The sequence below is a fragment of the Pseudophryne corroboree genome, chromosome 10 (assembly GCF_028390025.1).
Source record: "Pseudophryne corroboree isolate aPseCor3 chromosome 10, aPseCor3.hap2, whole genome shotgun sequence".
Classification (NCBI taxonomy): domain Eukaryota; kingdom Metazoa; phylum Chordata; class Amphibia; order Anura; family Myobatrachidae; genus Pseudophryne; species Pseudophryne corroboree.
The window spans coordinates 8,083,552-8,109,392 of NC_086453.1; the positions used below are offsets into that span (position 1 = coordinate 8,083,552).

The window sequence follows — 25,841 nt, forward strand, 5'->3', positions numbered from 1 at the left end:
GTCTAGATATCGGACTATAAAACTTGCTTAGCAAACCTGCTTTCTACCTATATTCTGACTATAGCAACTGCTTAACATTTATTGCAAATCTGTTTTGTATCTTCCTTTATCATTTTGATTAGCGTTATATGCTCAGAAACCAACATATCGTACTTTCTCTTTTCAGAGGTGATGAAACGCGGCGGGGTTCTTATGAGTTTACGTCAACGGATCGCACTTCTTATTATGAAACTGTGCGTACAACAGGCACGTACCCGGAGGAAACGAGAAGAGAGTACCCTGCCAGGAGCAGAGAGTTCTACCCTGAGTGGGATTCATACCAAGGCGATTACTACGAGCAGCGTTACTTTGATGAGTCAAGAGAATATAGAGAGTACAGGGAGACATACGACCAGGATATCCGTGAATACAGTTATAGGCAGAGAGAAAGGGAACGAGAACGTTTCGACACCGACAGAGAGCGGGATAGTGAGCGGAGGCAAACAGAACGCAGCCAAAGTCCCACCCACTCAAGAAGACCCCAGAGTCCTGCAGGTTCGCCAGCACCATCCGAGAGAATTACAAGTGACCCAGAACGCAGAATCTACAGTCGTTCTTCCGATCGTAGCGGCAGCTGCAGCTCCGTTTCTCCTTCAATATTCGATAAATCGGACAAAGCTAGGGCCGAACGATTCATCAAAGGTGAGAAGGTTGAGAAGGAACGCACTTTTGATTCGGAGAGGTCTGATAAAGAGAAGCGACCATTGCGTAAGGAAAAGACTGAGAAAGTTGATAAAGATAAACCTGATCGGACAAAGCGAAAGTCTAAAAACCATTCAACGAGTTCGCAGTCTTCGGAGACGGATCAAGATAATGATAAGGAGCCCAGCCTTGAGAAGCAAAAAGGGAGCAGCAAGCAGCTGGCCAAAGAGAAGAACGACAAGGACTCCGCGTCTAAAAACCGTTTGGAGCTTATGCCGTGCGTGGTTCTCACAAGAGTCAGTGAAAAGGAGGGGAAGGTGTTTGATCCGACTGGAATAGAAAAGTTGTCCAAGAACAAGTCCGACAGTGAGTCGATAAAATCCCCATCGTCTGATTCCAAAATTCAGATGATTAGACTTGAGCAACCGAAGTTTGAGCAAATGAAACCTGAATCTGTAAGGAATAAAGTGCCAAAAGACAAGCTGCTCTCCAGCCACGTAGAAGTAGTAGACAAGGAGGGAAAACAAAAACTAAAAAAGCACTTAAAGCCAGAGCCACCCACAGAGGGCCCCATAACAGCAGATCTGGACAAGTTGGAAGCACGGAAGAGGAGGTTCGCTGATGTGGCTTTAAAGTGTGACCGGCAAAAACTTGATCGACGAAGCAACCCAGATGACGATGACGCTCGTGTAGTAAGTTCAAGGAAGCAGCTGGAGCCTGTATCTTCAAGAGATTTGACCTTGCTTCGGGAAGGGAATTTTGAAAGAAAGGGTTCTAGGAAAGAACTTTTAAAAAGAGAACTTGGCAAAAACAAATCTGAAAGACTTTTCATTATCAACAGCCCTAAAGATGGACAAGACCAATTGTCGGTTGGATCCTCTCTACGTCATAATTCGGATCTGCATTTCCGGTTAGGAGAGCCAGTAGACGAGCCGTTCGACTCTCCAGAGATCACTTATACAAAGATCAACTTCGTGAAAACTCTCCAGAGACATGTACAGTTGTCGGAAGATGTTGATAAAGACTCTTTGAAAGGTGATGCAAAGATGTACTGTAACCTTTCCAGGGAAGCGTTGGGCCTGGAAAGATCAGAAAATGAAGAGAAACTTGCAATCGATATAGATTACACTCAGAGTTACAGGAAGCAGATGGAGCAAAGCCGTAAGCTGAAACAGCAGATGGAGCTGGAGATTTTGAAGTCTGAAAAGTTTGGGAGTCCGAACAAAGAAGCGGAGGAATACGAAAGGCGCAGTCTTGTGCATGAAGTGGGGAAACCACCTCAGGATGTCACCGACGACTCCCCTCCAAGTAAAAAAAAAAAGACTGACCACTTGGAGTATGAAATTACCAAGCCTGAAAGGAATTACAGAAGTTCCCGACAGATAAGTGATGAATCTGAGAGAACCTCTTTTTCTCCAAGCATGCGGCCGTTTCCGTTTAGCGAGGATGAATATACCTTAGGCTCCCCAAGATTAATGCCAATCAAAGAATTCAAGGAGTCTGGTCAGGTAGAGGAGAAGCTGATGTTCCCTAACCTAGCGCTCAAAGATGAACATTATAAATTAATAACCACTGAATCAACCAAGAAGGAACAAATGACTGACTCTGCCAAAGGTAAACTGACCATTAAGAGCCCTGAAGAAGAATATGGTAAATGGGATTGCCAAACCAAATCAGATGGCAACCGTGTGGATGTGAGTTTTCCCAGCAACATAATAAAAAGGGAGAGCATCAGAAAACGCTCAAGGGACCTAGAACCGGGCGAGGTTCCCTCAGACTCTGACGATGACAGTGATCACAAGTCCATTTCACCAAAAGTCTCCTCCCTACTAGATGGTTCAAGGTTTTCTTTTTTATTACGAGATGGAGAAGAGAAGCTGAGGGACAGGGAGGAGCGGTTGTCTGCCTCGCTGGAGAGGAATAAGTTTTACTCTTTCGCATTAGATAAAACTATCACCCCCGATACAAAAGCATTGCTTGAGAGAGCCAAATCGCTGTCATCTTCTCGTGAAGAAAACTGGTCATTTTTAGATTGGGACTCCAGGTTTGCTAATTTCCGCAGCAACAAAGACAAAGAAAAAGTGGACTCTGCTCCAAGACCGATACCGTCGTGGTACATGAAGAAGAAAAAGATAAAGCCTGATTCTGATGGAAAGTTGGATGATAAGAAAGATGACCACAAAGAAGAGGAACAGGAAAAGCAAGAGCTTTTTGCCTCCCGCTTCCTTCACAGCTCTATCTTTGAGCAAGACTCGAAACGTCTTCAACATCTCGATAGGAAAGATGACGACACTGACCTTGGCGTCCTGCGACCTTATGGGAGGCAGCTGTCTTCTGACTGCATAAGTAACGCTCCTGACCTCTTTCAGGAACCCGTGGTACTCTTTCACAGCCGATTTGTTGAGCTCACCAGAATGCAGCAAAAAGACAAAGAAAAAGAGCAGAGACCGAAAGCAGTAGAAAAGCCTGAAGAGAAGGAAAGTCCGCCAAAGACACCAGACTCTGAAAGCAAAGAACGAGAGGTTAAATCATTTATGCCTGTTGTACCACCAGCTCCACAAGAACCTGCTGTAGTTTTTCAAGAGAAAGTAGCTGCCGAGAAGTCCCCACCTCCGTGTCCTCCTCAGGCCGCAGAAGAGAAGCCAGCAGAGCCCTGTGAGCCACCTGAAGAGGAAACCAAGCTTCCTATAGTTACTACTCCTGTGATTCTTCCTGTCCATCCACCAATTCCAGTGGAAACGGTGCAAAATGTTGGTGAAATGGTTGAGGTCCAGCCTGCCCCGCCAGTTCCCGAGGTGGTCACACCTGTCGAACAGTCTTCATGTATGGACACAAAACCACCAACACCTGGTATGTCGTTTTCAGAAGGCAGTGCTGATCCGGTCACAGAGCTGAAAATTGTATCACCAACATCGTCCCCTTCCAAACTCGACAAAAAGATGGAAGACACTGTTGAGCCACTTGAAGAAGCAACGCCTGCCTTCACAAGTACTGACGCAGACACATGTCAGAAGCAGGAGACTGCTCCAGAAGTAGAAGAGCCACAGATCCCTGAAAACGAGGTGGAAACAGAACCACCTATTGCAGTGAGAAATAAAAAGGCATATAAAGGCAAAAGGTCCAACGCCAGTGATAAACCAGCCACAAGGAAAAGTGTAAGGATTGACCGTGAAAAACGCAATCGATCTACGTCTCCACGTGGTGAGTCCCAGAAACACGTGGACATAAAAAGCGAACATGAAAGAGCATCGAGGAGTGCAGCAAAGTCCCCAAGTGCTGTTACCGAACCTGAGGTGTCAGAACCATGCTTGCCTTTGTCACGAACACGCAGAAATGTCCGATCTGTTTATGCTACCACAGGTGATAATGAAGGACAGTCTTCCACTAAGGAACCATCAGAAACTCCTCGATCAACGCGAAAAAGATCAGAGAAAGATGTTACAGAACCTCCTGTTGTTGTACCTAACACACCAAGAAGAGGGCGACCTCCGAAGGTCCGCAAAAAAACTGGTGGGGACCTTTCTCCTTTTAAAGCAGAGGCAGTAAAGCAAGAGGCAGAGGACACAGAATGTAAGGAACCGACTGAAAATGCAAAAACGATAGAGGGGTGGAGGTCTCCTCGGTCTCAAAAACTATCGCAGAGCCATTCCCCTGTGTCCAGTAACCATCAGAGTAAAAGAAGTAAAAGTGAGTCCACACCACAAGCGCACGAGTGTCAGGAAGACTCAACTGAAGATGTTAACGAAACCACTGAACCACCTGTCGAAGAGGACTGCAAGCCAAAATTGGGCAAAGATGAATTGACTGAAGTAAAGACAGATCCAAAAGCTGTAGAGCCAGATAAATGCCCTGCTGAAATCCCTGCTACTGATATCCCTGAGAAGAAGATCGTATTGGAAAAAGCACCAAAATCTAAAGTTGGAAGGCCTAAAAATTCAAAGACCATTCCACGTTTGAAAAACGTGGAGATTCGTCTTAATCCAGATGAGGTAAAAGGTGCTTTGCGCCCACATGATGATGCTGAGGAATTGGTAGTTTCCCCTGTTAAAATAAAAAGCCCCCAAAAGGAAGATGTTTCTCCACCTTTTGTAAAACCTGCTGAGACTACTTTCCCGGAAACACCTGACACAGACACCATGAAAGATCCAAAAATTTCACCCGAAGCAGTACAGCTGGCACGGCAAATAGAACTTGAGCAGGCCGTTGAAAACATAGAGAAGATCACTGAGACTGCGACAGTTCCAGCTTATAAAGATGCTCAAGGTGGGGAGGTGTCGGAGGCTCGCTCCGAAGAGGACGGTGATAAACCCGCACACCAGGCCAGTGAAACGGAGCTGGCAGCAGCCATTGGGTCCATAATATGTGACATTTCTACTGACACAGAAAGCTTTCCACCAGCTCCACCATATCCACCTACAGGGGAGGCGGAGGTTCCGTCTGATTCTGCTGTGGTTTCTGCTTCTGCTGCTCCTGCTGCTGCTGCTGCTCATCCAGACAACTTGGAGCCTGAGACAGACCAGACAGTTAACGTCCTCCATGCAAATTCTACCCCCAGCACCCAGAGCGGAACACCTGCACCAGTTTCTTCGGGTCGGTCACAAACTGTGGAAGTCAAAGAACCAAAAGTTAGTCTCAGCGAGTCTGCAGATTCTGCCAGAGAACCCGAACCTGTGAAAGAGCCAGACATCCTACCGAAACAAAGAGGTCGGACAAAGGCGAATTCAAAGAGAAAGCGAAGGGGCAGCAAAAATAGGGATACAGTGGACAGCAGTCAGTTGGTTCATGAGGCTGTTCAAAGCAAATCTCCCAAAAAAGATCAAAAGATGCCTTCAGACGAGGGACAAAAGGAACAGCCGGACAAAGTGGCTGTATTGTCAGACCCTGAAAAACAGGTGGTTGACACAAGCATGGATACTGTTCCTGATACCATTTCCAAGGACGGTGATGATGAATGTAAAGATGAAGATATGTCAGGCACTATGAATTTATGTGACTCACCCCAACCACTGTACATCGATGATGTTAGCCAAAGTAGCTTCAAACTACGTTCAAGTACCGAAAATGCCCCCGTTACTCCACCGGGCATCCCCACGCCTTCCGTTCTGTCAGCTACACCAGGGAAAACCGCAGCTTCAGCTCCTTCGCTGTCACAATCCGGATCGGCAGTATTACCCGACTGGATGGTGAGACATGAAGAGAGTGCAACCATTTCCACCCCACCCCCTGCTTTGCCTCCAGATACCAAGGCTTCAGATGTGGATACAAGCTCAAGCACCTTACGAAAGATATTAATGGAACCTAAATACGTGTCATCCTCTAGCAGTACTCCTAGTATCGTTACGGCAGCTATCTCTGAGCCAGTCTCTGCTTCACATGTGGAAGAGCCTGTTCATCCCCAGGTAGAAGCTATTAAACCATTATCTGAAGAGAAATCATCTGTTCCCCTCACCAACACTGTTGTCCCACCAGCAGCTGAGGCCCCTGCTTTTCAAGAAAAGGGAACTATTGTGGCCCCTAAGGCTACCTCCGTTATTAGTAGAATGCCCCACACCTTTGATCCTGATGATTTGCCAAGAATAACATTAGCAAAACACTCTGCACAGCCCCAGCCAGCTCCACCCTGCATCCCATCTCAGAAGATCAAGCCAAGGCAGAATACAAATGACAGCCGAGCCTGCATGAAGCCAACTATGACCGTTTTAGAAGAAAGGCCTGCTGAAACTGGCCCAAGCCCAGGGCTAAGAGTGAACACTTCCCAGGGGGTCATGCTCTTAAGTTACTCCGGCCAGAAAACAGAGGGCCCTCAGCGGATCAGTGCGAAGATCAGCCAGATCCCTCCAGCAAGTGCTGTTGATATCGAGATTCAACAGTCTGTGTCAAAGACTCAAATTAAACAGGAGCCACTCACCCCATCGCAGATCTTACCAAAAGGGCCTCAAACACCAACAGGTTACCAACCGTATAATGCATCACCAGTGATCTCAACCATCAAGCAAGAGCGGTCGTCATTGGAAAAGCCTGAATCAAGCCACATTACCGTTCCAAATGCTTCCTCTCAGTCTGCAGCTGTTAAAGTACTGACTCAAAATGCATCTCCCGTTCTCATGCATGGTCAGATGCTTCCGGGACAGATGGTGCCTGCTGGGAAGAAGATTACCGATGTAAAAGTGGAGTCGAAAGTGCTCCACCCTACAAATATGAGTCCCCACCATTCTTCTCTGACCGGTAAACTTCAGCCAGAATCCAACCACATAGCTTCTGGAGCTAGCACGCCAACAGATAGGGCTCTACCACATCTCGGTATCAAACAGGAGCCTCATTCACCCTGCACCACAGGTCATTCCACATCTCCATTTGGCCGTTCTTGTCACCCCAGTGTTACAGCTTCTTCAGCCTTAACTAACAATGCCTCTGTTATGCTGGGCCCAGGAGTACCAGTTCCTCAGTACATACCAAGCATGCACCCTGAGCAAACTGTCATCATGCCACCTCATAGTGTAACGCAGCCGGTCTCCCTTGGTCACATGTCGCAAGGTGATGTCAGGATAAATACCCCACCGCTGCCCTCTATGCAGTACGGCATGAGATCGGAAGCCCTTCATTCTCCCAGACCTATGCAGTCTCAGATGGATGTCCGACCTCAGAGATCCAGCACACCTCAACCAGCAGCTGTCCGAGAGATGGTACACCCAACAATGTCTTCCCAGCATGCTGCAGAGGAGGACATCCATTACCACCACGCTGTCGGCAGAGGTTCAGCCCATGTCCAGTCTGATGTGCTGGTAATGCAACATGACTACCGTATGTCTGCTTCAGGGATGCGCCTGGATCCATACAGCGTTACGCAAGACATATTGCCTCGAATGATTATGCACTCCCACATTTCCGCTGTTGGTGATCACCATCAGGAGACCAGGCAGTCCAGAACTCCGGAGGGTCCAGTGAAGACTCCTCCAGCCAGTAAAACGCCACAGCCTGTGAAGGAAATGGCCAAACAGCCGGAGGTGAAACTGTCCCATTCTCAGCACACTGACGCCAGAATGCTTACTGGGCTAAACTTATCCCAGCCGGTAGTGGTTCCACACGGAGTGCCTCTCATCCACCCTTCCGGGAGCTCGTTCCATGACTATCGGCCAGTGTACACAGACATTCGGAACTATCATTCTGCTACTCAGCTGTCGCACCCACCGTTCCCTAGTGCATCACCCATTGGCCTGCAGTCGCGGAGCATGACCCCTTCCCAGGTAAGGATGCTCACTTCCCGTCTGAAACATTGAGATATAGTATATACCGAGCTAATTGACACTTGACCCCAGTGCACCTCCCAGTTGCCATCATGGGCTGTGATTTCCTCTTTCGTTTCTCCTGTGTAACGCTTTAACCCTTTCTATTTCAGGATGGAGACCATTCACATGTAAACCCCCCAGGGCGCAGCAAAACGCCACAGGATGCCAAGGTGTCGCAGTCGTCGACTAGTGAGCAGACTCACCATGCCACCATCAATCGGCATTCCGGCCAGATGGAGTCCCACATTCAGCACCTTCAGAGATCATCGGTGGATACGTCTCAGACTTCCTATCCATCCCCCGTCACCATCAGCATGAAGCCAGAGCTGCCCTCCCCTCATCAGGCTCAGAAGCAATCTGTCTTCTTATCCTCCACATCAAGCGTCCTTCCCAGGACAGAGGTCCAGCCCCTCCCCAAGCAAGACCCTTCCCAGAGGTCTGTGGATATGGTCCAGCTGCTGACGGTGAGTACGTTTCACCGTCCGGTGTACGAAACGGACGTCATTCCGTTTGCAGCTGAGCTTTTCTGAGTCAGATTAATTAGTGTTGTGTTTGTACAGTGGTCCATGGTGACCAGTTACCTTGCAGGGCTACCTCTGTAAAGGGAGTCAAAAATAATTATTTACTTATCTATCTTCTAGAAATACCCCATTGTGTGGCAGGGTCTCCTCGCGCTGAAGAATGACACGGCCGCGGTACAGTTGCACTTTGTGTCCGGGAATAATGTCTTGGCTCATCGGTCTCTGCCAGCCCCGGAGGGTGGGCCACCACTGAGGATTGCACAGCGCATGCGGCTGGAAGCCACCCAACTTGAAGGGGTTGCCCGTCGCATGATGGTGAGAGGTCATATCTAGAAGCAAAGTCTAAGGATCCTGTGACGCAACGCCATTGTTGCTTCCAGATTTATAAGAACACTACTTTCTATGCTGAATCCTCTCCCTCGCTGGCATTTATACCAGTATGTGGAGGGATGCGGGCGCAATAAGTATGCGGGCGCAATAAGTAGCCATCTATTTTCCTCACTTAGCTTCCTTTTGAAGGTAAAGTTTCCACAGAATACTGCTGGTGCTGGTTTGTAAACAGCAGTCGTGGCCTGTAGTCAGGTTGTCTGCACCAGAATGTCAAATGTTATGGAATGGTTGCAGTGTCTACAGTAGGGCTACGGTTAGGCTTTAGGTAAAATCAGCATGTCATTGTGCACACGTTGAACTTGCCGACAAACTATAGCAAGCCCACAGGAACGCAGGGCAAAAATCCATTAGTCTTGCAAAAAAGCAAAACCTTTTTAGTACAGGTGCGTCCTTATTTGCTCAAGTGTCTGCAAGTAGCCCCTCTCAGCGCTCCAGGTCTCAAGTGTTTCATCTCTCTTGCTGAAATCCGGCTTCTTATTTGCATGAATAAAACTGAGAGCGACAGAACTACATTGCTGGCTATGGCTGATCCATTTGATGTGCGACTGAGCCTGGACCTGTGTAAGAAGGGTCCCGGTTACAACGGCCGCGGCTCTTTGCTTCATCTGTGACTTGGTGCGTGTGCAAAGCCAGTTCTTGAGGGATAAGTCGCAGCCCAGCGTCTCGTATACACTTTTGCTGATTCTGCGACACACCTGCAGTGCAAAATGTAAAGATAATTACGGTGCGCTACACCTCTTAGTGTCAGTTGTGCCGGGTTCTTTGTCGCAGAAGGTGCATAGACGCTCGGTGTGTGGGGACACATCTGTAGGTGCAGTTACTATGCTTGTGGTGCAGCTTTAATTCCGAGAGTTAAAAAGTAATATCAAACTAGACAAGTGCACCTTTATTCTTGTCATCCGATGTTAAAGCCCTTTCCTGTGTGCAGGTGGAGAGCGACTACTGCTTGCTGCTCGCACTTCCATGTGGCCGGGATCAGGAGGACGTGGTAAACCAGACTGAGTCGCTGAAAGCTGCATTCATCACTTACCTGCAGGCAAAGCAGGCGGCTGGTATCATTAATGTACCCAACCCGGGTTCCAACCAGGTACACCTGCCAGCACTTAGAACAGACCTAGCAAGTTATCGTTTTCACATCCGTGCATATCTCTGCAGTTAGCATAATTATTTATGGAAGGGGAGAGGGCCCTGCTCGCACAATCTTACAGTCTATGGGGGATATGGGTGGACATAGTGAGGGGGAGAAGCTGGAGAGACGGGGAGGCAAACTAGAATGAAAAAAAAACAAAAAACTTTTGTAATTTCCGAAATGGAAGGTAGGAAGATTCCGGAAAGTGAGACACCTCAGAAGGGATGGGTATTCTAGAACATAAGAGTCTGGGCACTGTTATAGAGTACAGAAGTATCTGGATCGACTGCAGAATAGTCAGGAACTGATCTAGAATGAGATGGAAGCGATGGGAGCTGATCCAGAATGGGATAGTAGAGCCAGAAGTTGATCTAGAACGAGATAGATTTGTGAGCTGATCTAGAACAGTATAAAAAAATCAATGCTGAACAACACAGAGGGGTTCGGGAGCGGTAGGAGTGCAGGCAGTAGCGTCAGTGTCTCACACAATCTTCTTGTCCTTCCAGCCCGCCTATGTTCTGCAGATCTTCCCGCCCTGTGAATTTTCAGAGAGTCACCTGTCCCGTCTCGCCCCAGACCTACTGGCTAGCATCTCCAACATTTCTCCTCATCTAATGATCGTCATTGCATCGGCATGAGACCACTCGAGGTCATCACATTCAGAGACTAGCCGACAAGCCTGCAAGGAAGAGTTCTGCTGAGCGAGTGTCCCCACCTGCCCTGCAGTGCGGGAGAATTCCCCATGCCGCTGGACGGAGCTTGGCCATGCTGCTTTCCAGGATGTTTACATATAATGCTTATGGACAAACTGACGCACACAGACTGGAAGCCCCACGCCCATCCGATGCGGGCCAGGCCAGGATGGCTACGATTCGTGTGCTTTGTTTTTGTTTGTTTTTTTTTTTTGTTTCGTTTTCTTTTCTTTTTTTAAGAAAAAAAAGCTGAACCTGCCTTTGCACTAAATTAGTGACTCGGACCTTTGTACAGCATCCCCCTACCCGTTTTTATTTTGGTGTGTGTCATATTTTTGAGCGACATGCTGTGATATAGGGAAGCCTGGATTCTACGAACTAGTGATCAGAGACCTGTGAATATTGGGAACTGGTGACCGGGAAAGATGGAGGGTTAGAGACTGGAACACGGCGGCTGATCTTCCTCTCACAGCTCGGCTGATCTTCTCCAAGGACTTCTCGCTAGTCGTCTTTTCATTTTGGGATGTACAGTTTACATTGGGGGAGGGGGGAGGGCATACAAAAGGGAGATCTATTTTCCTTTCCTTGGATATTATAGGACTCCATGGGCGTGTGTACATAATTATATATAATATATATTATATATATATATAAATATATATAATACTGACTTTAGAGAAATCAAACCCCCACGACATGCATTTTTTTTAATCTGTGCCAAAAATGTGTTTTCAGAAAGAATCTTATTTTCATACTCAGACGTATCGTCCTTCATTTGTAAAGTGCTTTTCATTGAGACATTGCTCCGCTCATTGCAATCTGTGGGAAAGTGTACAGTAGTACACTTGGACAAGACTTTTTAAAAACCCTCATGTTTCCCCTCTTTTTATTTTTTATTTTGTGTTTTCTTTTGCATACACCTCTCTTAATTTATGGAATCTTCTTCCCTTCCCATTCTGAAGTTTTGTTTGTGTGTGTCCATTGGATTACAAACTTTATTAAAAAAAATTGATACAAGCCAGACGTTCTATATTATGCTGAATGCAGGTATTGATTTCACTCTGACCTGTTATCTGTGGACTATTTGTGAATGTGATGTGTTTTTGTGCTAGTGACAAGGATCTCAGGGTTGGTCACGTAGCCAGATCAGTCCAAAAAAATCTTCCATATTTTGTATGAGCTGTGGGCGGGGTTTTAGTGGTTTTCGTAGTGGCTGTGTCACCCTAACACTGAATCCATCGGGGGTCTTCCATAATGCGATGAGGATTTGTCTAGATACTGCGTAAAGACTGGATAGAACTTGTAATGGTCTTTTGGTGACGCTTCCTAACACTGCAGTGACACATACATTGATATTCTTTTGTACCCTACCATAATGCCTGCTAAATCTGTCTCCTCCCAGCTGATACCAGAGGACACCTAGTAAAGGAGCTGGGTTAAACAGGTACATAGGGAAAAGGCTTTTATAAAGGGGTTATCTAGTATGTATAGGTTGTTTGATGTGCTACTGTATAAGCCGCTGCCCCGGGAGCAGAGATGCGTGGGCGGTACATATTCTCGTATTGTCCGGTTGGTATCCTCTTTCCAGCAGATGTTTGGAAAGATCAATGTTTTTCCCCTCTTGCTCATGGCAGATTTGTTCCCTGAAAACGATTTGTGCTCTTTTAACTCTATGTTGTTTTAATGGTTCTTGGCGTGTCTTAGTGTGGCTGATCGTGGTATACCAGGTGCGCACCGCAGAACTTCAATCACCTATACAGATTTCTTGGGGCCTGCTCGTGTGACATAAGCGATGATCTGCAGGGGTGTGATTGGTCTTGCTGGACCTGAGAATGACACGCTAATAGTGGAGAGTGGTTCAGTAATCTATTTCCATCATATACACAGACATGATCCCCTTATAGAGAATTAAATGCAGAATTTCAGCTAGATGTCATTGCAGTGAAAGGATTCGAATTGCAATTTCTGCATACAGAGACAATACTGTCTGCAAGTGGGAGTTGAGCTAGAACATACACCACCCTCTCAACCGTAAACCTGTGTGCACCTTTAACTCGGAACCCCCCCTTTACTCGACACTCTTCTCCTTGTTGCACAACATCCTTTTCCAGGCATTCCGGGTCATAGATCCCACACCTCTATATGGGTCAGTTCGTGTACTTGACAGTGGAGTTATTTGACAACAGAGTAGATTGGAAGAGAGAGCTATATTCTTCCAGACTGTAATCTTGGATGCTCAGACTCTAATAATGCATCAGGATCCATATGTTATGTGGGGAATAAAGGGCAGAGACTGTACAAGTATCTCCGTGCCCAGCAATGTCTGCTCTGTATAGGTGTTCTCTGATATATATGTGTGTGTGTCTCCATCCTGGAGCATTATCTGAGAAACCCCATGACATGCTACAGCCGGGGTCAGCTTATTACAGAGAAAAGACGGGTCTGGTGAGCAGTACAAACTGTTTTGCAGGCTCACTTCCATATGTACTGGCTTCTGGTATTCATCCATGGATCCTCTGAGACTGGTATTATATACTTATACAGCTAATAATACCAGGAGAAGAATTGTAAAGTAATTGTTTCCTGGGTGGGTAATCAGTCATTGTCATGTATTGTATATTTTGTACAAGCTCATTGTGCGTTCTTGATTCAGTTTATTGATTTTCAAAGTTTGAACTTAAATATGGATTGAACAAATACTCTGGGTAATGTAACGAGAGCTACAGTTGTTAGGCCCACCAAACAGGTCCACGTTTAGACAGCTTGAGAGACGGTGCGGTGACCATATGGCATGGCATTCGCCTTTTAGGGTCCACACATCTCTGAATATACCTGTGACAAAGATTCAAAAGGAAAGTATGTTAATCGTATCCAAGATTTAAATTTTGTGTGGCTGCTGCTCTGCAGTTATATCAAGTCTATCAATGGCGGCTTTAGCCTGTTACAGCTGTTATAATTAGAATGATAGGGTTTTGCAACAGGTGAGTGGGATTGTGGTTGGACTACTGTGCAGATGTTTTTGCAGTGTAACCATGGTTTAATGGCAGCATGACCGGCATACAGAGTTAAAGAGGAGTCTGGAATTCCACAAATGGGTATGTACTTGTTCTTACGTAGAAGTCACCCCCCTCTCACTCGTTAAGAAGAGCTGCTGGCTGTTGCTTTGGTGCCATACTTTAGCTATCACCATGTTGACTTATTGGTTGTGTTGGGAGTACGTTCTCACTATCTTCCTGTCAATCTTACGACACGGTATAACGGTTTACTTATACTGGTCACCGCATGAGTTTATGCTACAATCTTTTCTGTGTGTTGGTGCTTTTACAGAGAAGCATATCTCTCCTTCATCCACTAGGGGCCACTGGAGCACAGTTACAATGGGGAAATAGTAGGCAGTAAATGGGAGCTGGCACTTTAAAAATTCTAACACTCTGGCTAACTCCTCCCCTACTATGTCCCCCCTCCAAGCCAGTCTTTAATTTGTGCCCAAGGGAGCTGGTTCACTGGGGTCTTCTCTGAAGAATTTTTTTCTTTTTCTTTTTCTTACTTACACTCACAGACTGGCAGCTTTGTCACTGCCAGTCTGCACCGCGGGAGGCTGCCGGCGGGGTCCCATCGCAGCTGCGTGCGGCTCGGGATGGGCCCCGGCTGAAGGAGACACTAGCTCTCCGGAGCCGGACGGACACCGCTGCGTGCGGCGCGTGTCGGGGCCGCTCCGTCGGCTGAAGATTCCGGCAGCTCGGCGGCGGTAAGTATACGTATACAGTATACGGCGGCGGTAATCCCTTCCCAAGTTCCGTCCTTTAGCCCCCCTCAACAGGCTTCTAAAAAGAGATTGCTAGCCTCTGTGTTGCAGGACTTTGACGATGATATGCCTCAATTAGATGAGGCGGGGTTAGATGTACAGGATATTCAGGATGTCGATATACCGGATACTGATGACGATCAGGTGTACGGGGACTCTGAACCAGTAGCTCAGGGTATAGAGGCTCTTATTACTGCTATTCGCTCAGTATTACAGGTGGAGGAGACGGAGCAGGACACCTTACGCCCTTCAAGGTTTGGCACCAACCAATGCTTGCCGGTGACCTTTCCAGTTTCGGAGGAGCTGGATGCGCTCATAACGGCAGCCTGGAAACATCAAGATGCAAAATTTCAGATATCAAGAAAAATTTTGTCTTTCTATCCTTTTCCCGCAGATAGCTGGAAACGTTATGAGACCTCTCCGATTGTGGATCCTTCGGTGTCTCATCTGTCCAAAAAGACGGTCCTGCCGGTTCCGGGAGCAACTTCGCTTAAGGAGGCGTCTGATAGGAAGTTGGAATCCACCTTGAAGACTATTTACTCGGCGGCGGGGGTATTACATCGCCCGGCGCAGGTACGTTGTTGGGTGTACAAGGCGATCGAAGCTTGGGCGGAGCACTTGTCCTCTGGAATTCGTGACGAATTGCCGGCGGAGCAATTGATACAGTGGGCGGAACACATCTGTGAATCAGCCCTTTATCTTTGCGAAGCGTCCAAGGACATCTGTATTCTCGGGGCTAGGATTTCCGCTTTAGCAATTGCGGCCCGCAGAGCTCTCTGGCTCCGGCAGTGGCAAGTGGATACGGAATCCAAAAGGGCGGCAGAAGCGTTGCCCTTGACGGGGGAGGTTCTGTTTGGTAAGGATCTGGATGCCTGGATCTCTCTGGCCACCGGTGGTAAGTCGACTTATCTTCCTTCTCCTGCTCCAGCCACTTGCAGGCCATATAGGGGTCCTTCCTTTCGCTCCTTTCGTACCCCTTCCAGGTTTCGAGGCCAGGCCAGGGGAGGAACTTCTACCTTCCGTGGCCATAGAGGCAGGGGTAGAGGGTCCGCAGCCTCAGCCCAGTCAAAGGTTAAGTCCTCTACCACTACCACCACATGACGGGCTTCCTTCCCACCTGGGAGATCACAGGGTGGGAGCTCGTCTGTGGGATTTCAAGGAGGTCTGCGTACAGTCCTGTCTAGACGCTTGGGTCCGGGATCTAATCACTCGCGGTTACAAGCTCGATTTTCAGGAACAACCGCCCCAGCGTTTTTTTACCACGGGTTTGCCAGTTTCCGACAGAGTTGCCTTACAGGCAGCGGTCCAGAAGCTTCTATCCGCAAGGGTAGTGATCCCTGTTTCCTCTCATCATCGGAAGCAGGGCTATTACTCAAGCCTGTTTAGTCAGGCCAATCCTGAACTTGAAGGATCTCAATCCGTATTTGAGGGTATTCAAGTTCAAGATGGAGTCCCTCCAGTCTGTTATTGTGGGGTTGGAGAGAAAAGAGTTTCTGGCATCCTTAGGCATCAAGGATGCATACTTGCATGTTCCCATTTGGCCTCCTCATCAGGCTTTTCTCCGGTTCGCGATACAGGACGCCCATTTACAGTTCCAGGCCCTTCCTTTCGGTCTCTCTTCTGCTCCCAGAGTATTCACAAAGGTCATGGCGGTCATGATGGCCCTACTTCGGAAGCAGGGTGTGACGATTGTTCCCTATCTGGACGATCTGCTAATAAAAGCAAGCTCGGCAGAACTGTTGCTTCAGAATATCCGGATGACGCAGAACCTTCTGATTCGTCACGGGTGGATCCTGAATTTCCCGAAGTCTCACTTATGCCCCTCACAACGGCTGTTGTTTCTGGGGATGATTCTCGACACGGTCCGTCAGGTTTTCCTTCCTCAGGGCAAGATCCTGTCTCTGCAGACACTGGTAAAGTCGGTTCTTCGAAACCGTCGGGGTGTCAGTGTATCTGTGCATTCGCCTTCTGGGAAAGATGGTAGCAGCGTTCGAAGCTCTTCCGTACGGTCGCTTCCACTCTCGACCGTTTCAGCTGTGTCTTCTACATCAGTGGTCAGGATCTCATCTGTTCCTTCATCAAAGGGTGACGCTACCTCCAAAGGCACGGTCGACGCATCTGTTGGAAGGAAGGCGGTTCGGTATATGGGATTGGACTCTCCTCACCACGGACGCCAGTCTGCGAGGCTGGGGAGCAGTGACCCTGGAACATCGGTTTCAGGGGCGTTGGTCAATACACGAATCTGCTCTCCCCATAAACATTCTCGAACTAAGGGCGGTGTACAATGCTCTGCTTCAGGCGCATCACCTACTACACGGTCGAGCGGTCAGAGTTCAGTCCGACAACGCCACGACGGTGGCGTACATCAACCGTCAGGGCGGCACTCGCAGCCGTGCAGCGATGAGGGAGGTCACCAACATCCTTCTCTGGGTGGAGAAGTATGCTCTGTCCTTCTCGGCGATATTCATTCCGGGAGTGGACAATTGGGAAGCCGATTATCTAAGCCGGCAGGATATGCACCCGGGAGAGTGGTCTCTACATCCCCAGGTGTTTTGGCAACTGGTCCGCCGGTGGGGAAAAACCACAGTTCGACCTCATGGCGTCCCGCCTGAACCATCAGTTGCCTCTTTATTACTCTCGGATAAGGGACCCGGCGGCGGCGGGCGTGGATGCTCTCACGTCTCCTTGGAATTTCCAGTTCGTTTACCTCTTTCCTCCGTTCCCGCTGTTGCCACGGGTACTGCAGCGCATCAAGAGAGAAAACGCTCTGGTCCTCCTGGTGGCGCCGGATTGGCCACGCAGGGTTTGGTACTCCACCCTACACCTGTTTTCGGTAGCCGAGCCTTGGCCCCTGCCACTACGAGACGATCTTCTACAACAGGGTCCTTTTCTTTATCCAGATTTACGCAGGCTACGTTTGACGGCGTGGCTGTTGAGAGAGCCATCTTGAAAAGGAAGGGGATTCCTCGTACGGTGATACCTACTATGCTTCGGGCTAGAAAGTCAGTCACATCGTCTCACTACTACCGCATTTGGAAGGCTTATGTAGCCTGGTGTGAACATCGAGAATTTTCTCCTTCCGTGTTTTGCTTAGCCCGCCTTCTCCGTTTTTGCAGGCAGGTTTTTCAGCAGGCTTACGACTGGGTTCAGTAAAGGTGCAGGTCTCTGCTCTTTCGGGTTTCTTCCAGAAAAAGTTAGCCCTGCTGCCGGAAGTCCAGACTTTCTTTCAGGGGGTTCTTCGAATACAGCCTCCCTTCCGCCCTCCGACAGCGCCATGGGACCTCAATCTGGTCCTCTCCTTTCTGCAATCTTCATTGTTTGAGTCCCTGGAATCAGTGGAGATAAAATATCTCACCTGGAAGGTGGTTCTTCTCCTGGTGCTGGCTTCAGCTAGACGGGTGTCAGAACTTGGGGCTCTCTCTTGTAGGTCTCCTTACCTGGTGTTTCATGCGGATAGGGCAGAGCTTCATACTCGTATGTCTTTTCTACCTAAGGTGGTGTCTGATTTTCACATCAATCAGCCTCTGGTGGTTCCGGCACTCTCTGTGGACTCTCCGGATTTGAGATCATTGGACGTTGTCAGGGCGCTCAAGATCTATGTGGAGTGGACTTCAACTATTCGGAAGTCAGATTCCTTATTTGTTCTCTACGATGCTGCTCGCTGTGGTTGGCCGGCTTCTAAGCAGACTTTGTCTCGATGGATTCGACTGACCATCAGACAAGCTTATTTGGCTGCTTCTCGGGAACCTCCATCTTCGATTTCAGCGCACTCTACGCGCTCTGTGGGACCTTCGTGGGTGGCTGCCCGTGGGGTCTCCATGACTACTTTAAGTCGGGCGGCTACTTGGTCGGGCCGACATACGTTTGTCAAATTCTACAAGTTTGACACGTTTGCGGCCTCTGCATCGCAGTTTGGCCGAGCGGTTTTACAGGACTCTGAGCGCTCTCCCACCCGTTTTGGGAGCTCTGGGACGTCCCCATTGTAACTGTGCTCCAGTGGCCCCTAGTGAATGAAGGAGAAATCAGGATTATGGTACTTACCAATAAATCCCTTTCTCCGATTCCACAGGGGCCACTGGACGCCCACCCAGCGCTGTTTCTTCCTTTTTTGCTTAACGGTTGGCAGATCACTATGTGACTGCTTGTTTGGTTCAGTTTTACCTTTTTATTAGGTTAAGTTCCAGGGTTGTTTTGTGTTATCCTGGTTTACATGGCGGCGTTAACCTCCTCTACCTTCAAGTTTGTTTATTACAGCTCTCATTGGGCACAATTTTACGTAGACTGGCTTGGAGGGGGGGACATAGTAGGGGAGGAGCTAGCCACAGTGTTAGAATTTTTAAAGTGCCAGCTCCCAATTACTGCCTACTATTTCCCCATTGTAACTGTGCTCCAGTGGCCCCTGTGGAATCGGAGAATAGGATTTATCGGTAAGTACCAAAATCCTGATTTTGTTACAGGTCATAGGTCCAAGCACCACGCAACATCGAAGCAAGTAATCTTTCAGTGAAATGGGCAGTGTATGTAAGTCAACACTGTATTTAAAAGGGAGTAAAGAAGGGGAAAAAACCCTGTCTTTAGAACCGACAATGGTTACACTTAATAATGACAATGATCAAATAGGAAAATTCTGTCCGTATCCGTAAAGTGATAGCTAATGACTTTTAAGATATCAAGTGCATTATCCTAAGTGGAAGAAAGGTGATTGTACAATACTGATATACAGCTGTGTGAATTCTGGCTAACCTCGCAATGGAACAGTGAGACTGAGCGCTGACACTGCAGAATTGGGACCTGACTAAGCTCATACTATCGGCAGGAGCGATATGCGGTGGTTGTGCTAAAGCCACAATTCCAAAAATAAGCAGAGACTGGCGACTACTCCGTCTCCTACACAGGGGTGTATTTGGTGCAATGAAATTACGCATATCAGGAACAAAAAAAATACATGGTGGTTATTTAATATATACAGCCACTTACCTATTGAAGAACAAAGATGAATTATTGGACAGATCATGTGACTATTATAATGAAACATACATTTTGGAGAAATCCATTCAGATTTCAAAGTAACAATTGCAGCAACATTACGGGCCATAAATTAGAGACAACACGGTAAAGAATATTTCTCTAACGTCCTAAGTGGATGCTGGGGACTCCGTCAGGACCATGGGGTTTAGCGGCTCCGCAGGAGACAGGGCACAATAATAAAAGCTTTAGGATCAGGTGGTGTGGACTGGCTCCTCCCCCTATGACCCTCCTCCAAGCCTCAGTTAGATTTTTGTGCCCGGCCGAGAAGGGTGCAATCTAGGTGGCTCTCCTGAGCTGCTTAGAATAAAAGTTTAAGTTAGGTTTTTTATTTTCAGTGAGTCCTGCTGGCAACAGGCTCACTGCTACGAGGGACTTAGGGGAGAGAAGTAAACTCACCTGCGTGCAGGATGGATTTGCTTCTTAGGCTACTGGACACCATTAGCTCCAGAGGGAGTCGGAACACAGGTCTTACCCTGGGGTTCGTCCCGGAGCCGTGCCGCCGACCCCCCTTGCAGATGCCGAAGTTGAAGAGGTCCAGAGGTCCAGAAACAGGCGGCAGAAGACTTTCAGTCTTCATAAGGTAGCGCACAGCACTGCAGCTGTGCGCCATTGTTGTCAGCACACTTCATACCAGCGGTCACTGAGGGTGCAGGGCGCTGGGGGGGGCGCCCTGGGCAGCAATGTATTATACCTTTTTTATGGCTAAAATACATCACATATAGCCCTTGAGGCTATATGGATGTATTTAACCCCTGCCAGATCTCACAAACTCCGGGAGAAGAGCCCGCCGTTTTAGGGGGCGGGGCCTATTCTCCTCAGCACACGGCGCCATTTTCCTGCTCAGCTCTGCTGTGAGGAAGGCTCCCAGGCTCTCCCCTGCACTGCACTACAGAAACAGGGTTAAAACAGAGAGGGGGGGCACTTATTTGGCGATATGATTACATATGTGAAAATGCTATAAGGGAAAACACTTGTATAAGGGGTTGTCCCTGTATAATTATAGCGTTTTTGGTGTGTGCTGGCAAACTCTCCCTCTGTCTCACCAAAGGGCTAGTGGGGTCCTGTCCTCTATCAGAGCATTCCCTGTGTGCTGTGTGTCGGTACGTGTGTGTCGACATGTAGGAGGACGATGTTGGTGAGGAGGCGGAGCAAATTGCCTGTATTGGTGATGTCACTCTCTAGGGAGTCGACACCGGAATGGATGGCTTATTTAGGAATTACGTGATAATGTCAACACGATGCAAGGTCGGTTGACGACATGAGACGGCCGGCAAACAAATTAGTACCTGTCCAGGCGTCTCAGACACCGTCAGGGGCTTGTAAAAACGCCGATTTACCTCAGTTGGTCGACACAGACACGGACACTGACTTCAGTGTCGACGGTGAAGAAACAAACGTATTTTCCTTTAGGGCCACACGTTACATGTTAAGGGCAATGAAGGAGGTGTTACATATTTCTGATACTACAAGTACCACAAATAAGGGTATTATGTAGGGTGGGAATAATCTACTTGTAGTTTTTCCTGAATCAGATAAATTAAAGTGTGTGATGATACGTGGGTTTCCTCCGATAGAAAATTATTGGAGGTATACCTTTTCCCGCCAGAAGTGAGGGCGAGTTGGGAAACACACCTTAGGGTGGATAAGGTGCTCACACGCTTATAAAAACAAGTGGCGTTACCGTCTCCAGATACGGCCGCCCTCAAAGAGCCAGCTGATAGGAAGCTGAAAAATATCCTAAAAAGTATATACACACATACTGGTGTTATACTACGACCAGCAATCGCCTCAGCCTGGATGTGCAGCGCTGGGGGGGCTTGGTCGGATTTCATGACTGAAAATATTGATACCCTTGACAGGAACAATATTTTATTGACTATAGAGCATTTTAAGGATGCATTTCTATATATGCGAGATGCGCAGAGGGATATTTGCATTCTGGCATCAAGAGTAGATGTGATGTCCATATCTGCCAGACGATGTTTATAGACATGACAGTGGTCAGGTGATGCAGATTCCAGACGGCACATGGAAGTATTGCCGTATAAAGGGGCGGTCCATAGGACCTGGTGGCCATGGCAACAGCTGGAAAATCCACTTTTGTTACCCCAAGTCACATCTCAGCAGAAAAGGACACAGTCTTTTCAGTCTCAGTCCTTTCGTACCCATAAAGGCAGGCGGGCAAAAGGCCAGTCATATCTGCCCAGGGTTGGAGGAAAGGGAAGAAGACTGCAGCAGGCAGCCCATTCCCAGGAACAGAAGTCCTCCACAGCTTCTGCCAAGTCCGCAGCATGACGCTGGGGCCATACAAGCGGACTCAGGTGCGGTGGGGGGTCATCTCAAGAGTTTCAGCACGCAGTGGGATCACTCGCAAGTGGACTCCTGGATCCTACACGTAGTATCCCAGGTGTACATTGGAAATTCGAGACGTCTTCCCCTCACAAGTTCCTGAAGTCTGCTTTACCAACGTCTCCCTCCGACAGGGAGGCAGTATTGGGAAAAAATTCACAGGCTGTATTCCCAGCAGGTGATAATCAAAGTACCCCTCCTACAACAAGGGAAGGGGTATTATTCCACACTATATTGTGGTACTGAAGCCAAACGGCTTGGTGAGATCTAAAAGATTTGAACAATTACATACAAGGGTTCAAATCAAGATGGAGTCACTCAGAGCAGTGATAGCGAACCAGGACGATATGGTGTCACTGGATATCAGGGACGCTTACCTACATGTCCAAATTTTGCCCTTCTCACCAAGGGTATCTCAGGTTCGTGGTACAGAACTGTCACTATCAGTTCAGACGCTGCCGTTTGGATTGTCCACGGCACCCCGGGTCTTTACCATGGTAATGGCCGAAATGATGATTCTTCCTAAAAGAAATATGGACGCTTTCCTGATAAGGGCAAGGTCCAGAGAACAGTTGGCGGTCGGAGTAGCACTATCTCAAGTAGTTCTACGACAGCACGAGTGGATTCTAAATATTCCAAAATCGCAGCTTTTTCCGACGACACGTCTAATGTTCCTAGGAATGATTCTGGACACAGTCCAGAAAAGGATGTTTTCTCCCGGAGAAGAAGGCCAGGGAGTTATCCGAGCTAGTCAGGAACCTCCTAAAACCAGGAAAAGTATCAGTGCATCATTGCACAAGGGTCCTGTGAAAAATGGTGGTTTCTTACAAAGCGATCCCATTCGGTAGATTTCACGCAAGAACCTTTCAGTGGAATCTGCTGGGAAAATGGTCCGGATCGCATCTTCAGATGCATCAGCGGATAACCCTGTCTCCAAGGACAAGGGTGTTTTCTTCTGCGGTGGCTGCAGAGTGCTCATCTATGAAAGGGCCGCAGATTCGACATTCAGGACTGGGTCCTGGTGACCACGGATGCCAGCCTGAGTGGCTGGGGAGCAGTCACACAAGGAAAAAATTTCCAGGGAGTGTGATCAAGTCTGGAGACTTCTCTCCACATAAATATACTGGAGCTAAGGGCAATTTACAAGGCTCTAAGCTTAGCAAGACCTCTGCTTCAAGGTCAGCCGGTATTGATCCAGTGGGACAACATCACGGCAGTCGCCCACGTAAACAGACAGGGCGGCACATGAAGCAGGAGGGAAATGGCAGAAACTGCAAGGATTCTTCGCTGGGCGAAAAATCATGTGATAACACTCTCAGCAGTGTTAATTCCGGGAGTGGAAAACTGGGAAGCAGACTTCCTCAGCAGGCATAACCTCCACCCGGGAGAGTGGGGACTTCAGCGGGAAGTCTTCCACATGATTGTAAACCGTTGGGAAAAACCAAAGGTGGACATGATGGCGTCCCGCCTGAACAAAAAACTAGACAAATATTGCGCCAGGTCAAGGGACCCTCAGGCAATAGCGGTGGACGCTCTGGTAACACTGTGGGTGTACCAGTCAGGGTATGTGTTCCCTCCTATGCATCTCATACCAAAAGTACTGAGAATCATAAGAAGGAGATGAGTAAGAACGATACTCGTGGTTCCGGATGGGTCAAGAAGGACTTGGTACCCGGAACTTCAAGAGATGCTCACGGAAGAACCGTGGCCTCTACCTTTAAGAAAGGACCTGCTCCAGCAGGGGCCTTGTCTGTTCCAAGACTTACCGCGGCTGCGTTTGACGGCATGGCAGTTGAACGCCGGATCCTGAAAGGGCATTCCAGATGAAGTCATCCCTACCCTGGTCGAAGCCAGGAAGGATGTAACCGCAAAACATTTTCACCGCATTTGGCGAAAATATGTTGCGTGGTGTGAGGCCAAGAAGGTCCCTACAGAGGAATTCCAACTGGGTCGTTCCTACATTTCCTGAAAACAGGACTGTCTATGGGCCTAAAATTAGGGTCCATTAAGGTTCAAATTTCGACCCTGTCGAATTTCTTCCAGAAAGAACTGGCTTCAGTGCCTGAAGTTCAGACGTTTGTAAAAAGGGTACTGCATATACAGCCTCCTTTTGTGCCCCCAGTGGCACCTTGGGATCTCAATGTTGTTTTGAGTTTCCTAAAGTCACATTGGTTTGATCCACTCACCACTGTGGAATTAAAATATTTCACATGGAAGGTGAAGATTCTATTAGCCCTGGCTTCAGCCAGGCGTGTGTCAGAATGGGCGGCTTTATCATATAAAAGCCCTTACTTAATTTTTCATTCTGACAGGGCAGAATTGAGGACTCGTCCTCAATTTCTCCTTAAGGTGTTTTCTGTTTTTCACATGAACCAACCTATTGTGGTACCTGCGGCTACTAGGGACTTGGAGGATTCCAAGTTACTTGACGTTGTCAGGGCCCTGAAAATATATGTTTCCAGGACGACTGGAGTCAGAAAATCTGACTCGCTGTTTAGCCTGTATGCACCCAGCAAGATGGGTGTTCCTGCTTCTAAGCAGACGATTGCTCGCTGGATTTGTAGTACAATTCAGCTTGCACATTCTGTGGCAGGCTTGCCACAGCCAAAATCAGTAAAAGCCCATTCCACAAGGAAGTGGGCTCATCTTGGGCGGCTGCCCGAGGGGTCTCGGCTTTACAACTTTGCCGAGCTGCTACTTGGTCAGGGGCACACCCTGACTGAGGAGGACCTGGAGTTCTCTCATTCGGTGCTGCAGAGTCATCCGCACTCTCCCGCCCGTTTGGGAGCTTTGGTATAATCCCCATGGTCCTGACGGAGTCCCCAGCATCCACTTAGGACGTTAGAGAAAATAAGAATTTACTTACCGATAATTCTATTTCTCGTAGTCCGTAGTGGATGCTGGGCGCCCATCCCAAGTGCGGATTGTCTGCAATACTTGTACATAGTTATTGTTACAAAAATCGGGTTATTCTTGTTGTGAGCCATCTTTTCAGAGGCTCCTTCGTTGTTATCATACTGTTAACTGGGTTCAGATCACAGGTTGTACGGTGTGATTGGTGTGGCTGGTATGAGTCTTACCCGGGATTCAATATCCTTCCTTATTATGCACGCTCGTCCGGGCACAGTATCCTAACTGAGGCTTGGAGGAGGGTCATAGGGGGAGGAGCCAGTGCACACCACCTGATCCTAAAGCTTTTATTATTGTGCCCTGTCTCCTGCGGAGCCGCTAAACCCCATGGTCCTGACGGAGTCCCCAGCATCCACTACGGACTACGAGAAATAGAATTATCGGTAAGTAAATTCTTATTTACAAGACTGTTATACTCAAGCAAAATGGATTTGCTGAATAGAATAACACAACCCTTACTGAACTGTTGTGACGCATGTTACGTATTACTCTGGATTATGGGGAAATAACTGGGGTGAAGAAGGATTTGTAGCTACGCATTTGCAAAACAGATTATTCTCTAGAACGGTGGAGCTAACTCCTGCTCTGGACAGCGAGCGCTCCCCGGCCGCTGCACACTTTGCCGGCAGGGGATACAGGGCGCTCACCGCTCCGTGTAATCTGCAGGCTCCTGCGCTGTACAGCGGGCTCAGCGCGCCGCTCCCCAGCCACTGCATTCCCGCTCTGTACAGCGGACTCCCTGCTCCCCGCACGCATTGCCGGAGGGGGATACAGGGCGCTCACCGCTTCGTGGAACTGAAGCGGGTTAGTTAAGTTTTGGGGGCCGACCTAATTCCGCTCTGCACAGCGGGCTCCCTGCTCCACGGCCACTTCACGCATTGCTGGAGGGAGAGTCGGGGAGCTTACTGCTTCATTTAATGTTTGAATTGGGAGGGGGGAGGAGCTTAATCCCGCTTTGCTTAGCGGGCTCCCCAGCCACACACACAGTAGCTATGGATTAGAGCCTGCTCTATATCAGGGGCTCATTAATGCATCATCATTATAAAGAGC

General features: G+C 48.2%; 1 protein-coding gene across 1 annotated transcript in view; it reads left to right on the top strand.

The window, feature by feature from the left end:
* The window catches only part of SPEN (spen family transcriptional repressor), a 125,491-nt gene extending 113,775 nt beyond the window's left edge, over nucleotides 1-11,716 (top strand). The window contains exons 9-13 of the mRNA XM_063943894.1: nucleotides 167-7,925; nucleotides 8,078-8,431; nucleotides 8,609-8,803; nucleotides 9,807-9,965; nucleotides 10,514-11,716. Of these exons, the coding sequence (XP_063799964.1) occupies nucleotides 167-7,925; nucleotides 8,078-8,431; nucleotides 8,609-8,803; nucleotides 9,807-9,965; nucleotides 10,514-10,645 (8,599 nt within the window). The 3' untranslated portion in view covers nucleotides 10,646-11,716. The remainder of the gene's footprint in view (nucleotides 1-166; nucleotides 7,926-8,077; nucleotides 8,432-8,608; nucleotides 8,804-9,806; nucleotides 9,966-10,513) is intronic.
* The last annotated feature ends 14,125 nt before the right edge of the window (nucleotides 11,717-25,841 follow it).